Genomic DNA, 18,170 nt, shown 5'->3' on the forward strand with positions numbered 1-18,170 from the left:
GTCTGTGGGAGCAACTGAATGAAAACATTGGACACAGTTGTAGCTTTGAATATTGAATGAATTATTCAGTCTTTCTTTTCAAGTGAAAACATGCAGTAGTTTTTCTGTCGGTTGAACCATGTATTCACTCTTTCAACTGAAAACACTCTTTATTGTTTTAGCTGACAGAGCTATACATTTATTCTTCTGAATGAAACCAGCCTGCAGTACTTTCATTAGTTGAACTAAAACTGTGCTACATTATATTGCCAGAGGGTAGACCTACCCCCAGGGGTAGATGAAGATATTTCTTGGGGTGGGGTGGGGTGGGGGCGGGGGGGGGGGGGGGGGGTGGTACACACCCATGACGGTGTTAATGGAAAATTAAGGATTTACATGTTCATTTCATTATGTTCTGAATGGAGTAATTTTCCTTTTCATCATTTAAAATCGATTCATATATTGTTATGGATTAAGTTGTTCCAGATGCCATTAATGCATAACTAATTAAACTGACTTATTGCTGGGGTAGACCTGCCATCAGTTAAATTGCTGACCCCAGACAAAAACACCAAAAACCCCAAACACCTGGGTCAAATCAGATTATTTTCCCAGGTACACAAAGTACGCAGACGATAAGTTGGCTGAAAGCCGCGATGTATCACAGGTAATGGTGACATGTGAGGGTAATGTTTCCTTGCTTGGGTTTCGGCACCGACAATGCCAGCAGGTATGCACCTCCTACTGATCTACAGATATAAATTACGCACGAGAGTAACAAGGATTTGTGAATGCGCATTATTGAGACACTCATGTCTAAATATAGTGCCGTACTCATTTGCAGTAAGGAATATGATCATAAATTAAGTCGGTTTTAATAGAGCTCAATGAGTGGAAGGCAAATGGAATTTAAAATATTCAGTTGTGTGGCGGGCGGGGCGGGTTGCGATGCATAGCAATGTTATTAATAGTTTTTTGCAGAGAACTTACTCACTTCTGCAAAACACAATTTGGGAAACCTTTTGTTAAGGTGACCATATTTTCTAGACCAAAATTCAGGACACATTAAAAAAATTTTATACTGCAAAAAGTCTTAATTAAAAAAAATTGGTACAGATCTAGAAAAATCCTGACTGTCACAAAACAAGGGAAGTGACAAAGGGATGGTTGGTCACCTTAAATGTGTGCACCATCTGCAGCACACAGGTGCAATATTCCAGTTTCATGTCCAGCCTAGCATGTCCTCATTCACGAATGTTATTGCTGCTCTGATGCAGGATCTGTAATCCTGCACACCCTGCCCAAAGAAAAAAATGTAATACAGATCTGCAGGACCTGGGTGTCAGATCTGGGCTGTACCGACCATTCCACACACTATACCAACTGCTGGGCGGGTGGCCGGTCTATAACTAACGTGGAAAAAAAAACAGCTTTAGGTGTGTGTGTGTGTGTGTGTGTGTCTACATTATGCCACAAACTGCACCTTTCGACCTTTCTAGCTATTCCCATTTCTGAAGTATACATGATCTAAGTTGTAAAAATCATTTTTGAACATCCTGCATACATATAGGGAAGCATCTAAGTGTGCTTACTGCTGGGTTTCTAACAGACTAAATTGAAGAAAATATGTATGGGCGAGTCCTCATTTAATGTATTTTATCTGAGGTTTACTACACTCTATTTATTTCCAGTCAGTCGAATTTCCCCAGACATGAATAAAGGTCCAGGTTTACCTTGGATAGTTGGATAAAAATCCCTCCAGTATGCCTCTGAACACCCTCAAAACTGGGGCCAAACTGGGGAAACCCGGATGTACCAGTATCGCAGCCATAGATAGTGGTTCGAAGGTGACCATAATTGTTCCCTTAACAATATATGAAGAAGAAAGGAAGAGCTTTTCTTGTTTCAGCATCTGCTTGCATTCTGTTTTGTAGAAAATGTGCGATGATGTCCACAAATTAAAAATCATTTGAATATAGCCCATAAACACTTATTCAGCCATTTATTTGTGTGGAAGGTACCTATGTTGTACAGAAAATTACATCACCGGCAACGTAGGTACAAATTACTCACATGTACACAAGGCTGTTTACATTTCACAGTCTATGAAAAGCAGCATGTGTAGTATTTCATGGGTATGTACAAGTACTACTCACATTCAAACATCATACTTCAGTTTCAAAGTTATCTATCTCAGGGCAGCATTATCAACAGTCTGTAACAGCGTAACTAGGTTTTAATCCCTGTAGCACTCTGGGAGTGACAACTGGATTTGCCTGAACACCAGTGCATTCAATTCTTAGAAGAAACAAAGATGGTTTCGGTGCTGTTACATCATTATTGTTGCTGCATTCTGTTGGAGGAGGAGATTAGTGTTTAACGTCTTGTTGACAGCTAGGTCATTAGAAATGGAGCACAAGCTTGGATTATGGAAGGATGGAGGGGGAAATCAGCTGTGCTCTTCCAAAGGAACCATCCATTTGCCTTAAGTGATTTGGGGAAATTGCAGAAAACCTAAATCAGAATGGCCAGACGCAAGTTTGAACTTTCATCCTCCTGAATGTGAGCGAATGTGATAACCACTGCACTACCCAGCTTGGTTGCACTCTGTTGTCACCTCTCATCAGTAATACTGTCATTCTGATATTTGCAGTAACTTTTAGTTCAGTTTTTCATCTATGTTTATTAATAGTGTGTTCATGTTATAGTGAGTGAGCCTTTTGTTTGCCTTTTGCATCGAAATGCCAAAACGCACAGTTGGGAATTTTAAACAAAAACTGAAGATGATGATGTGATCTTTACAATCTGTAAAAAGGAAATACGTTTTCACAGTTCATACAGTAATCTAAGGGACCACTTGAAAAGGAAGCACCATTGTTTCTTAAACATTGCACCTGATAATTTGTCAGAAGATACAACAGGCAGTGAACTCCTCCCACCCGCTGCTGGCACCATGGCTACTCTACTGTTTCTGGCTCCATGATGTGTGCTGCTGCTTCCTCTGTTGGCATTGCTACATTCACAGATGTAGCAGGTATGTCAAATACACAACCTCATTTCACAAGACTTACTATGCTTTTAACAACAGCAGTAAACCAACCTTCTAATCATCGAAGTACTGTAGTCACACAAGCATCGAGGAGGTACCAAGAAGATAAAAGAGTTATCTAGTAGTAAAATTAAACAGACTGACAACTCCTCATTGGTACTATGACTGAGTGTTATCTTCCATTTTTTGGGTTGATACTACCATATTTACGAAGCTAGTTAATGCGCTGGAACTGGTGTATACTTTGTCTTCCAACTAAACCCTGACAAACTGTTAAATGATCGTTGTCTTGAAATTAGGGATGTTATTGTCAATTGGCTGAAACCAAATATGTCACACTGAATGCCGACAAGTGGACCAACATACATACACAAGGACTTTTTACAGTGACAAGGCACTTTATTGAGCAGTACAAGCTGTAGTCAGCTTTTACAGCCACTGTGCACATTACTAATTGGCATACTTCTGAAAACATTACCAAGAGCATTAAACCAACTGTTTCTGAGAGGGAATAGGTGACAAATTGTTTTCTCTTGTCACTGAATGCGAGTGTTACGGTGGATATAGCAAGGAAAATTAATGTTGTTGTTCATTTGGGGTGTGCTGCTCACACACTTTAATTTAGTAGCGTCAGATTTTTTTTTCTTCTGGGAAGTCTTGGAATTCCTGGGACCACTACTGATATCGATCACAGACAAATCGTCAAGATTCTCAAGTCCTACACGCAGCTATCTGGATTTATTTTATAATCTTCTGTGTTTAGACTTTCATGCCCAAATCAGGAATCACTGACCAGGTTAAGTTTAAGGCTGAATGTCTTTTACCTTAAAGTTTGCATAGGTCTTCTGCTATATGTCAGCCTATTCCAATGCAATAGGTACATTTGCTTCACTCACGATCAAAACTTTCTTCCAAATATTGTTCAGAAAAGTGAAACATTATGGACAATAAGAAGATGAATAAAAAATGTAAAAAAGGAAAACAGAGAAATATGTTTTGGTCATATACTATCGCTGGCAGAGGTATATTTACCAGGTAATATTTCATCATGAAGTTCAAACTGTAATAAATGCATATTTTTCAGACAATATTGGTAGTTACCATCAACATCATTTTCAGCTCTTAGATCTCCCTTTTTGAAGTGGATCTTTTTGTCTTGTAATGCGAGTTGTTGGATTCAATGCATCTGGCAGAGGAATATTTACCAGGTAACATTTCATCATGAAGTTCAAACTGTAATAAAAGCATATTTTTTAGACAATATTGGTAATTACCTTCAACATCATTTTCAGCCCTTAAATCTCCCTTGTTGAACTGGATCTTTTTGTCTTGTAATGGAGTTCTTGGACACAATGCGTCTAGTGTGGTGGGACCAAGAGAGAAATGCAATCCAGTCTTGCCATTCTCATGACAGCGGAAGTTGTTCGCCTGCTCCTTTTCATTAGCTTTGACGAAATTTAGTTGTGTACGACGCAGAGCCTCATAGGATGCCTGATAAGTCCAGAAATAACACAATATTTTACTGTATGAAGCACATCAGTACTGAATTTCCCTCATATTTGGTGGTTGAAACTTACATAAATGTGTGAAGGTGTTGCAATCTACTACATAAATAATGCAGATGCCGATGGTATAACTAATATCTCCTCACTTAGTGTTGATTAAGGATTCAAGATGGTAGCAGTAAAAGTCTCAAAAATATACTTGAATATCCCTTGATTTTGCATTCACCACTACTTTGCAGTTTTGGCTATGTAGTCATTGCCAAGTGACTGTATAACATAACCCCTCAAACTGAATAACATAACTGCTCAAGCTAATATACTTTTTATGGATTAAGTATTATCTGACTGCTTCTGTAACTGAGTGGTCAGCATGTCTGACTGCTGCATAGAGGACCTGGGATCAATTCCCACTACAGCGACAGATTTCTTTTCTTGGTGGGTGCACTGTAATAGGTTCCACTTAGTCTCATGATGCCAGCTGAGGTGCTATTCAAATGAGAAGTAGTTGCTCCAAGGTCTGGAAAGCTGACATTGGCTATGGGGAGCAGTGTGTTAGCCTCATGTGCCTCCATATTACATCCAAATGATGCCAAATGGCAGAGCATGACATGGCAGCCAGTTGGCACTGTGTAGTCCTCTAGGTCTGATCGCAGACTTTAGTCTTTTTTTTTTCCTTAAATATCTATACAATTACTTGAAAAAAACATGTCTATTTGTTGGGTTATATTATACAGTCACTTGAAAATTGCCACACAGCTGAAACTGCACAATAGTGTTGAATGCAAAATAAAGGGATATATCAATCCAGCCAATGACTGCATGTGTCAGATTGTTATCACTCAGAAAAAAATTGATAGTTACAACTGTGTACTATTCCCCAGCAGCAAATTTCGAAACATATTTGGAAAAAATGGAACCACTAGGAAGGCCTTAGACCAAATATTTATTAACAAGGATAAATATGCAGAATAAGTAAACTATGGAATCCATGATTCAGTCATCGCAAGTCCTTAACCTTCAGAATGAATGCATTATCAAAACCAAGAAGGACACAAAGCTAGCACCCCCCCCCTTCCCCCTCCACATGATACTACAAGTATATATCCCTACTAGCTAGGTAGATAAGAGATTGAAACAATTTCCAGTGAGATAAACAACATTAGTCCCCCACAGATGAAATCGTAGAAATGACATCTTCGACATTTACATCTCTCTTCTTCAACAAGCTTACTCAGAAGCTGTCTCTTATACAAATTCTTAATAAGTTCCAGAACTCCTCGGCCCATTGGCTACAACAATGTCATTATGTTAGACAGTACAGATTTAATTTTGATGCCGCCACTGACCATAGGTCCTACAGCCAGATTTGATGGGGCATTGTCAGGATGAAATGTGACAATATAATACAAAGGATAGTTGCTGCTCACCATATAGCAAAGATGCTAAGCCACAGAAAGACACAACAAAAAGACCGTCATAAAATTAGGTTTCGGCCAACAGGGCCTTTGTCAAAAGTGGATGATGCCCGACAGAATCCAAACTGACCACCTCCTTCCTATTCGCCACGATCAACCATTGCTTCACCCACAGCATATGTGGGGTACAGCTATGGGCTCCTGCATGGCACCATCCTATGCAAACTTATTCGCGGGTCATGTAGAGGAATACATCTTAAACACACAGAATCCCAAACCTCTCACATGGTTCAGATACACTGATGACAACTTAGTGATGTGGATCGAGGGCGAGGACACCCTATCCACATTCCTCCAGAACCTCCACACCTTCTCCCCCCATTCACTTCACCTGGTCCTACTCAACCCATCAAGCCACCTTCCTCAATGTTGGCCTCCACCTCAATGATGACTGTATCAGTAGCTCTGTCCATTTCAAACCTACCTACCAACAGCAATACCTCCACTTCAACAGCTGCACCCATTTCATACCAAGAAGTCCATTCCATACAGCCTAGCCACATGGGGCTGTTGTAACATCCATGAGATAAATTTTAGCTACAGTTAGATGAGAGGAAATTATGCCTCTAACAGTTATAAACATTATCTATCCGACATACGGAAAAACAGTCAAATAAAACAAAACTGTGATAAATATTAATTATTTGTATAATATTTTATGATGTAATTGGACATACAATGATAGTTGTAAATTCCTTTTATGATCTGTTTTTGTCTTCCTTTGTTTTTACCTTTTTTTGGTTGGCTTTTGTAGATTGCAGACGCAAGATGCATATCAAACTGAGGTCTGTTAAGAAATTGTAATTATTTATTAATTATTATTTGAGAATAAAGTTCTTTATCATTATAAATATGTATGAATAATTATTTGTAACTTTAATTCCTCTCCCAATAATCATTATCTGTGTTAATTATATCTTTCGCTGCATGGAGCGCAGCCATTGATGAGATCAATTTGTATCGCATTTTTATCTGTGTTTCTTAGGAAAGTATCGAAGGTTTGCTTGATGAAAATTAGTCTAAATAGTGCACAATATAAAAGTAAAATTTAGTCGGCATTAATTCAAATACTTATCCTGTTAAAAGGAAATTTGCTCTAACAATAGAAAGTCTCTGTCAATTGTCTGCTGCCATCATAACAATTATCTCAGCGGTAATAAAAATGTGTAAAAATAAATGTGCACCGGTGGTCCTGAACTCATTTTAATGAAAATAATTCGAATCAAATTGGTTCTTTAAAAACAGTGCTCATAGCACAATCCATATAACAAACTTTTTCTTTCTGATGTATGGAGCCAAAATTAATTACGCACGAGTTGCGAAAAATATTGTTTCAGGTAACATACGTCACTGTTGTGCGCGGCTGATATTCGGTAGTTTTAATGATCATTTTGCTGAAGATACCTGTTTCCATCATAATCAATAGTTGTATAGAATCTGTTGTACAAACTGTGATTTAGTGACACTTACACAACTTACAAACAACAATTTAACACAATGTTAACTTGGATTTCTTTAGCAACTTGACTAAATCTTTAGCCGGGAGAAAAAATTATTTTGTAATTACTCATTGTAATGAAATAACATTATCATTTTCATTTACAAATTAGTGAAATACCATACCACTGAATAACACAGTGAACACCACACTGGTGCCCAACGTGGGGCCACCAATTCACATTTATTCATTTTAATAATTGAAACTGTGATCTATTACAGGCATGGGGTACCAAAACAAACTATTAATCATTGTATATTTACTTGTTTCATGAGCTTTGACATCTTCCTACCAAACTGCTGTACGAATCTGCATCTGCACTGGTGCGAGAGACACGAGTAACTTCAAATAAGCAGTGCTGTCCACCACTCACAATCAGCAAATGCAGGAACAGACGTTCATGTTCAGTAATTACATAGCAGCATACCATCAACAACCGTTGTGTGTGACATTTAAAGTTGAGAAATCAGTACCTGCAGCCATAAGTAGTAATAATTGAATAATCTGGCTGCGAGAATAATATTTTCAAGTGTAGCAATTCTACAAAAATTTTGTGCACAGAGTGAATTATTTAGATAATGTTATTTGTGTATATGTGTTAGTTATAAGATTATTTTGTGTCAATTGGTGCTTGTCAGTGATTTATATATTTCTTATGCTATATTGGTGATACAATGGTTAAGCAAAATAAACATATTAAACCAAATGAGCATACTGATGCAGAAATGACATCAGAGTCTCAGGTAGAACAATCTACCCATACTTCTGCCGAATTATTAGAAAATTTAAATATGAATGGTAATTTAGTAACTGATGTCCCGTGTGATAGTAAAACTGAGGAGTTGCCAAAACAAACTGACACTCTTGCAGTCAACCAATTAGGAATTAATGACAATATTTCTCCTGGGCAAGGGGCAGAAGTTAGCAATGCTTAAGCTATGCCGATACAGGATATGCTAACAGCATTGTTTGAAAAGCCTGAAAAACAACGCGAGCTTAAAGAGCAGGAGCATGAAAGACAACGTCAGCTGGAAAAGAAGAAATGTAGACAGGAAAAGCTTATAGAAAAACAGCAACAGGAGCTCAGAGACAAAGAAAAGGAAAAGAAATATATGGAAAACATAAACAATATTTTTCTGGAAAGAGATAAAGAAATTGTCCGTAGGATTAATCAAGTGTTGGTCGATCGTGATAATGCTATTACTACCCATTTTAAGCACGAGATCGATGCAGTAAAAACCACTATTGAACCGTTAACAAACATTCCAGTTCAGGTCAATAGCCTTAAACTGAAGTAGATAGACTAGAGAACCAATACAAAGCTTTGGCTACCACTGTGGAAACAATGCAGGAGAACACTCCCTCGGAAATCTGAAAGCAAGTCCGAACCGAAGTAGCCAGGGTGCTGAACTCTGAAAATCAAAACTTTGAAAATGTGACAGTATGCAGTAATGACAACACTGGTACTGACAGGCAAAAGATCACAGATAATCTAACGGCGAATTTTAATGCACCACAATGAAGACCAAATTTTGGTAATCAACCAAATTACCAGAGAAATATGTGACACCAAGGAACAATAATAGTGAAATAGAATGTACTTGTAATAAAGTAACCACACCACCTGCGAATGATAGCAATTCTATGCACTTAACTACTTTAATGAATGAAGAAAGCCTGATTAAGCATAGATAGTTTCAAATATTTAACGAAGAAAGCAAGAAAAACATACATCCAGTAGTTTTCATTCAAAACTTCAAAAGCGTTCTTCCAAAATCATGGCCGGAAGAACAGAAAATACAGTTTGTGGTTTCACATATTTCTGGTGATGCATCGCTCTGGGCATTAAATGCAGCAGAAACTTGCAAGACTTTCAACGACTTTGAGAAGGCGTTCCTTGATCAATTCTGGTCAGCATATACTCAAGAGCGGCTCCGTAAAGTTGTTTACAATGCAGAAATGTACAATCCGAAATCGGGTTCCTTAAGGAAGTACTTTAAAAAATATATTAACATGACCCATTACTGGGATGAGCCAGTAACCACCAAAGACTTGCTGCGAGTGTTAAAAGCTAGATTACCGATACATATTAGAGAAAAATTATTTAATGTTACAGACATCGATCTGAAAGAATTTCTGTCTGTAATTGATTCTCTGGATCTAGTGCAAGAAGACACCAAAAAAAATTCTTATGTGACCAGCAATACCAATAGTCCTAATGGGAAAAATTCATGGAATGGAAACAATGGAAATAGGGGCAAAGGTAATCCAAAGACAAATAAAAGTAAAGCATATAGTAACGGAAAATACAATAATAACAATAATAATAATAGTAATAGGAATCAATAAAACCAAAATTTTGGTTATCCTAATAATAATAACAGTAATGATCAAAAGACCGAAGAACACTAACAACCGAATGGTATTCAGAGGCAGTACCATAATGAAAATCCAAACAACAGCAATAGCAGCCGAAAGATGAAATGACAACAGGTCAGACAGTCCATAAAAGACAAGCCTAAAAATATGCGGGGTGACAGTGAATATTGGCGACATCAGGGACCAAGTCATTGGCAGCTGCAGCAAAATTCTATCAATTCAGGTCAGCCAATAAATTATGTACAGGCTATACCTATACCAAGCAATCAATATCCACTGTGGTGGGATCCAAGCAGGCCACTTCTGACTGAAAACCCGCAAAATGTTAGAAGAGTGGAGGTGCCTTCAGAAGCAAAACAAAACACTCAGAAGCCAATAAACTAATTTTGGTCCCTGTAGGCCTTCGCCAGGTGACCGAGGACAACAATGACAGCAATAGGTCAATGAAACAAAAAATAAACATGATACAGTATCAGGATGTCAACAGGATCGAAGATGAGCTATATCAGGAACCTGCTGTCTCTGATAAGCCACAAAGGGGAAAATATCCGAGCAAGTGTCACCGAAGCTGTAAATGGTGTAACAACTACTATTCTACTTGACACGGGTGTGGATGTATCAGTTATGAATACGCAGGTTTTCAAAAAGGTGTCGAAGATAAGAAGATTGCCAATTTTGCCTGTTGCAAATTGTAAGGTTACAGGGGCATGGGAAAAAAGTCACAGAGTATAAAATACCAGACACAGGTGGAAGTTTCCTTGGGAAATGATCGCTTATTATGCATGTTCCTACTAATGGATAACTTGTCAGTACCGGTGCTTCTGGGTCTTGAGTTCCTTCGGGAAAGGAAAGCTGTAATTGATCTCACCTGTGGGATACGTGCACTTAAGTACCATGTTAATCCGGGAAGTATCCACAGCAACTTCCGAGATAATACAGTCACTGAAGTCATTTAAAGTACTTAATTCAACTACAATTTTACCATGTGTAAAACAACATTTAAACTGAACATTTGCATCTTGAGAGTAGCAAATCTACATGGATTACGTGGACTGAACACACACACACACACAATAGATAAACTAAATTTCTTTTTCTCAGCCCAAGGGACAATGTAACATCCACAAGATAAATTAGCTACAGTGTGATGAGAAGAAATTATGCCTCTAACAGTTATAAACATTATCTATCCGACCTATAGAAAAACAGTGAAATAAAACAAAACGATGATAAATATTAATTATTTATATAATATTTTATGATTTAATTGGACATATCAATGTGTATCATACAAAGACAACAGTAATTGTAAATTCCTTTTATGATCTGCATTCATCTTCCTTTGTTTTTCCCTTTTTTTGGTTGGCTTTTGTAGGTTGCAGACGAAGACGCATATCAAACGGAGGACTGTTAAGAAATTGTAATTATTTGTTAATTATTACTTGAGAATAGAGTTCTTTAATATTATAAATATTCGAATCAGATTGTTTCTTTAAAAACAGTGGTCACAGCACGATCCATATAACAAACTTTTTCTTGCTGATGTATGGAGCCAAAATTAATTGCGCACGAGTTGCGAAGAATATTGTTTCAGGTAACATATGTCAGTGTTGTGCGCGGCTGATATTCGGTGGTTTTAATGATCATTTTGCTGAAGATAACTGTTTCCATCATAATCAATAGTTGTATAGAATCTGTTGTACGAATTGTGATTTAGTGACACTTACACAACTTACGTTAACTTGGATTTCTTTAGCAACTTGACCAAATCTTTAACCGAGAGAAAAAAATATTTTGTAATTACTGACTGTAATGAAATAACATTATCATTTTCATTTACAAATTAATTAGATACCAAACCACCAAATAACACAGCGAACGCCACATTGTCATACCTGTAGTGAAAAGCGATTCCTCTCGAAATATACCGAGGGTCTGACTGAGGCCATTATAGATCGTAATCATCCCCCCAACCTTGTACAAAAACAGATCTACTGTGCCTTATCTTTCCAGTCACCGAACAACTCCCAAAGCTCCACTGTCCGGCCATGGAAGAGCATTCCCCTTATGACTCAGTAACACCCAGGGCTGAAGCAACTGAATTACATTCTCTACTAGGGTTTCGACCACCTCTCGTTTTGCCCTGAAGTGAGGAATGTCCTACCTACTATCCTTCCCACTCCTCCCACAGTGGTATTCCACCGCCCAATGAATGTACACAATATCCTTGTTCATCCCTACACAACCCCTGTGTCCCAGCCCCATACCTCATGGCTCATATCCCTGTAATAGACCTAGATGCAACACCTGTTGCATAGATCCTCTCACCGCCACCTACACATCACCTATCCCATCAAAAGCAGGGCTACCTGTGAAACCAGTCATGTGATTTACACGTTCAGCTGCAACTACTGTGCTGCATTCTACATGGGCATGCCAACCAACAAGCTGTCTGTCGGCATGAATGGCCACCGACAAACTGTGGCCAAGACACAACTGGATCACCCTGTTGCTGAGCATGGTGCCCAATACAACGTCCTCCATTCCAGTTACTGGTTCACAGCCTGTGTCATCTGGATCCATACCTCCCCCACATCCCCTCATAGCTGACAAACCATGTCTCGCAGACCTACTACACTTTCCCTGCTCTCCAAAGTACCTCCCGCCACCACACAGAATCCAGAACCTAAACAGACCAGAAACACAAATGTGAACCATTCCTCCAAAAGCCTTAGCCTTGCAGAAGTATCAGTCCTTTCCAAAGGCCTCACCTTTTACCCCATCCTCAAATTCAATCTTGCAGGACTAGTTAAAGACCTTCTCCCAGTCTCTACAGTGGTAACACTTTTTTGCCACCAACCATACCAATCGGATTCAACCAAAGACCAACATTGAACTCTGTCTGATTCAGTTCACTCCTTCATCCAACCATGATTCACCCCCACTGCCCCCAAATCAGCCCCTGTTAACTTTCCAGAATTTCTTAGTCTCAAACATTGCCTCACCAGCATTCCCCAAATCTCTCAACGTAAGTCAAACTAACCTTAAATATGCAGAAAGATCCACAATCAACACCTAAAAACTATTGACAAAGGCTCCCCCACTGTTGTTTTGAACCACAAGGATTACCTGGCAGGAGGACTCTGCCAGCTGTCAGGTTCATCCACCTACAGACTCTGCCACACTGGCCCCATTCCAGAAATACAGCAGGATCTCCAGTCTCTCCTCAAACCCTTAGGCCCATTCAAGAACCTCTCCCCAAAGTCCAACTCTCTTGTCACCCCTACCATTCCCTGCACTCTTACGTTCTACGTGCTTCCTAAGTCCATAAATCCAACCACCCAGGACACCCCACTGTGGCCGGTTACTGTGCCCCCACTGGGAGAATATCTGCTCTTGTAGACGATTACCTCCAGCCTACTACCCGCAACCTACACTCCTACATAAAAGATACCAACCATTTTATCCACACAGTTCCTGTCCCTTTACCACATGGTAGCCTTCTCGTAACTATTGATGCCACCTCCCTTTATGCTGACATCCCTAATGCTCATCGCCTTACCGCTATTAAACACTACCTTTTCCAACGCCCGACAGTTTCCAAACCTACGAACTCCTCCCTAGTCACCATGACCAATTATGTCCCCACCCACAATTATGTCTCCTTTGAAGGGATTATCTACAAACATATCTGTGGTACAATTATGGGCGCCCGCATGGCACCATACTATGCCAACCTATTCATGGGCCATCTAGAGGAATGCTTCCTAAACACTCAGAATCCCATCACTCTCACCTGGTTGAGATTCATTGATGACATCTTTGTGATGTGGATCGAGGATGAGGACACCCTATCCACATTCCTCCAGAACCTCAACACCTTCTCCCTCATTCACTTCACCTTGTCCTACTCAACCCATCAAGCCACCTTCCTCAATGCTGACCTCCACCTCAATGATGCCTGTATCAGTACCTCTGTCCATATGAAACCTATGAACCATCAGCAACACCTCCACTTTGACGGCTGCCACCCATTCCATACTAAGAAGTCAATTCCATACAGCCTGTCCACCCAGGGCTGTCATACCTGTAGTGATGAGTGATCCCTCTCAAAATATACCGAGGGTTTGACTGAGGCCTTTACAGATCGTAATCATCCTTCGAACCTTGTACAAAAACAGATCTCCCCTGCCTTATCTTTCCAGCCACCCAACAACTCCCAAAGCTCCACCGTCTGACCATGGAAGAGCAGTCCCTTGTGACTCAGTACCACCCAGGACTGAAGCAACTGAATTACATTTTCCACTAGGGTTTTGACCACCTCTCATTGTGTCCTGAAGTAAGAAATATCCTACCCACTATCCTTCCAACTCCTCCCACAGTGGTACTCCGCCGCCAACCGAATGTACACAATATCCTTGTTCATCCCTACACAACCCCTGTGTACCAGTTTCTTACTTCATAGCTCATATGCCTGTAATAGATCTAGATGTAAGACCCATCCCAAACATCCTCCCATCACCACCTACTCCAGTCCTGTCACAAACATCACCTATCCCATCAAAAGCAATGCTATCTGTGAAACCGTTCATGTGATCTACAAGCTAAGCTGCAGCCATTGTGCTGCATTCTTTGTGGGCATGACAACCAACAAGCTGTCTGTCGTCATGAATGGCCACTGACAAACTGTAGCGAAGAAACAACTGGACTACCCTGTTGCTGAGCACGCTGCCCAACACAACGTCCTTCATTTCAATGACTACTTCACAGCCTGTGCTGTCTGGATACTTCTCACCAACACCAGCTTTTCTGAACTGTGCAAGTGGGAACTCTCCCTGAAATATATCCTATGTTCCTGTAACCCTCCTGGCCACAGTCCTCATTAGTCATTGTCTTTATCCATCTAGTGCCTTCCCTGCTTCTATTCTAGCACTACACAGCCCTCTATTACATCAATGCACCCAGTCTTTTTACTTCTCTCCTTTCCTGCTACCCCCCCCCCCCCCCTCTTTTCCCTCCCTCACCCTGCATCTAACCTCCTGACTGCACCTAGCTGTCCCACTCTCCACCTTTTCCTTGACACTCCCAGGAGCACTTTACTGCCTCCTACCTGTATCCTACTATCCCTTACCTTCTCCATCCTCCCCCAGCCTCCTCCTTACCCCCAACCAGTTGCCTCTCCCATAATGTCCTGCCACTCGCAGTCTAACTCTAGCTGACAGAGACTGTGATCATGTGTGTGTGGGTTGCATTTGCGTGAGTGTGTGCATGCGTGTATGTTATCTACTTTTGACAATGGCCTTGTTGGCCGAAAGCTAATTCCCTGACAGTCTTTTTGTTGTGCCTTTCTGCAACTCAGCATCTCCACTATATGGTGAGTAGCAACTATGCTTGTCTTTATACTGTTTCATTCCATCCTGGATATTCCACTGGACAAAATAAATAGTGATAAATGAGCATATATAAATAAATGAATATTATAACAGTGGACATTATATTAACTTATGATGTCTAGTTGAAAGCTTAAATTAATTTGACTACTGTATTAATGTCTGACTGAGCAGGCTGTTATATTTTAGTGTACTACCTCATGTTGGGTCTCTGTCTGCATGTTGTTATTGTCAAATGGAGCAGCGTTTGTTTACGTTTCAAATTGGAAAGTAGGTGAACATAATTTTGTATAAAGTCTGTCTAGTTAATTAAGTCTGTTCATTAAGACAATGGTGATCTGCATCTACATACATATAGTACTCTCTCTTTGAGGAGATTCATAAGGCCACTTTTCCCTGAATGATTCAATATCTGGATATGCTCTTCAATGTTGTTTACTCCATGTCTGTTGAGAATTGTATGGATTGCAAATAGAGATTTTGATGTGTTGTTCAACGTATGACATCTCAATGTTCTTTGAACTGAATGTTTAAGCTATTCCCAGTTTGTCTTACATAGCAGAGGGGGAAACTCTGGCTACTGAGTTTGTATATGGTTATCTTTTACATTGTGGGTGGGGTCTCAGCAGAGGGTTGTTATTTTTTAAGTTATGAATGGCTAGCTGCTGAAGTTGCAAGAAACAACCTGTATATCTCAATCATTTCATCTGAGAGGAATTCTGCAAGACTGTAAAAACACTTATTAGGAAGATACTTCTTCAAACCTACTTTGAAGGAACTGCTTTAAAATTTTTTATATACATCGGAAGTTTGTTTTAAAAATTTGATCCTGATGTGATATGGGCTGTTGTTTATCTCTTTTGTGTTATGCCTCTTCAGGTGATCATCATTTCCTCTAGTGTTATAAATATGTACATCTTTGCTTAAATTACTGTACTGCTTGGATACCGCAATTAGTTGTATAGTTTTAGAAATATGCATCGATGTGTAGTGTAAGTATCTTTTAATTCTTGAACAATCCTTTACATGATTCATTTTATCTGAATTGCACAGAAGCCTAACTGCCTTTTATTTTTTGAAGGATGAATACTCTTTTTATGAGCCTGAATGCATCTGAAATTTAACAGCCTTTGACAGACGATAATGTAGTATTCAATACACCAAATCAGTGAAGCATCCAGTCATATAGCTTTTCTTCTTAGGTTTTTTACTTTAACATGTAATTCTGAGTAGATAATTGAAACGTTTGTTTAATAATTAGAGGATTTGTTTCAGTACATAATTATATATTGTAACTGGCAAAATTAATAACATCAGATAAAAATATGCAAATGCCGGGTACTTCACTATTCTAAGTGACAAAAAACCATAATTTCTCATATAAAAATAAAGTTAGTGATAAAAAACCAAGCTGTGTATGATTATATTTAATGATTATTTATTTGGATAAATAAAAATTCTACTCACCAAGCAACGGAAGAAAACACACATAAAAGACTGTTGTGAAAGGCAAGCTTTGAAGCCAGTTGAAGGGGAATGAAGAACAGCGAAGGAAAAGGACTGGAGAGGTCTAGGAAAAGGGGGAGATTTTGGGAAAGTCACCCAGAACCATGGGTCAGGGGAGACTTACCATATGGGATGAGAAGGAAATGATATTTAATGAATGGTAATTGAATAGATCTGGATATTTGACAAGCCACAAAGTAAATAAGAAATGTTATGAAAGAAATATAATATGTAACTCACAAAAAAGATCACATATTTGTATCAAAAAGGTCAGATTTGTTAAAGTCTACGATGTTAATAATTTTGGGCAAGAATGTTTGTTTATCACATTCAGGCTGTTAATAACAGTGTCACTTTATAATAAAATCAATTCTAACTCAATTTATAACAAAGAGAAGAAATACAGAATACTCACTGTTAGAAATTTATAGATGTTATCATGGTTTTGACCACATATCTCAGTTTCTCTCTATTTTTCTCAGTTTTAATTCAGTACTGTTCCAGTCTTTGACTCTGTTACTCTTAGTTTGACTCAGATGCAGTGTCAGTTCTTTGGAACTGTAGTGGTTGGCTGGATATTATAAATATACATCGAATATTGAGTGTCAGTTCTTTGGAACTGTAGTGGTTGGCTGGATATTATAAATATACATCGAATATTGAGAAAAAGAGAGAGATTTCATGCAGTAAATATCTGAGGAAAATTCTATGTGCTCTTATTTGTTTTAATGATGGTAGGTAAAGAGGAGGAACATGTAACAGCACACCCCCATTCAACAACTCCATAGGTCAGGATGGACATACTAGGATAAAATACACCATCCTCAGATCATAATTTAGAACTTATGACATTGTTCTCCACTGCATAAACTGATTTTCTTAATCTTAAGTTTTTAAATAATTCCTTAAGCCATTTAAGACACTACAATGGATCATTCTCATTGTGTCCTCAGCTAACAGTTGTACCATCTGCATGCATGCATGCATGCATGCATGTATGTATGTATGTACATATTAAACCAAAGACCCAGAAATGACAGAGAGGCTTCATTCCACTGTAGACCTCATTGGTTCAGAATCCCACAACAGGTCACAGTAGTCCACCCATCCCACTGCTGCCCCACACCGTGCCCAGGCTTATTGTGAGGTTTGGCCCCCAGTAGACACCCTGGAAACGCCTCATATCAGATGAGTGTAACCCCAAATGTTTGTATGGTAGAGTAATTACCGTGAATGTGTACCTGGAAAAGGCGTTTGCGCAGCAATCACCGACACAGTGTAACTGAGGCGGAATAAGGGGAGCCAGCCCGCATTCGCCGAGATAGATGGAAAACCACCTTAAAAACCATCCACAGGCTCGCCGGCACACCAGACCTGGACACTAATCTA

The 18,170-nt window shown here is 39.2% G+C and overlaps 1 protein-coding gene across 4 annotated transcripts in view; it reads right to left on the reverse strand.

The window, feature by feature from the left end:
- The window catches only part of LOC124612713 (E3 ubiquitin-protein ligase CCNB1IP1-like), a 198,190-nt gene that overhangs the window by 59,481 nt on the left and 120,539 nt on the right, over positions 1–18,170 (reverse strand). For all 4 annotated transcript variants that reach the window (XM_047141094.1, XM_047141069.1, XM_047141077.1 and 1 more), the window contains one exon: positions 4,303–4,519. In XM_047141094.1, coding sequence (XP_046997050.1) covers positions 4,303–4,519 — 217 coding nt within the window. The remainder of the gene's footprint in view (positions 1–4,302; positions 4,520–18,170) is intronic.

Source organism: Schistocerca americana, chromosome 1, assembly GCF_021461395.2.
Source record: "Schistocerca americana isolate TAMUIC-IGC-003095 chromosome 1, iqSchAmer2.1, whole genome shotgun sequence".
Taxonomy (NCBI): domain Eukaryota; kingdom Metazoa; phylum Arthropoda; class Insecta; order Orthoptera; family Acrididae; genus Schistocerca; species Schistocerca americana.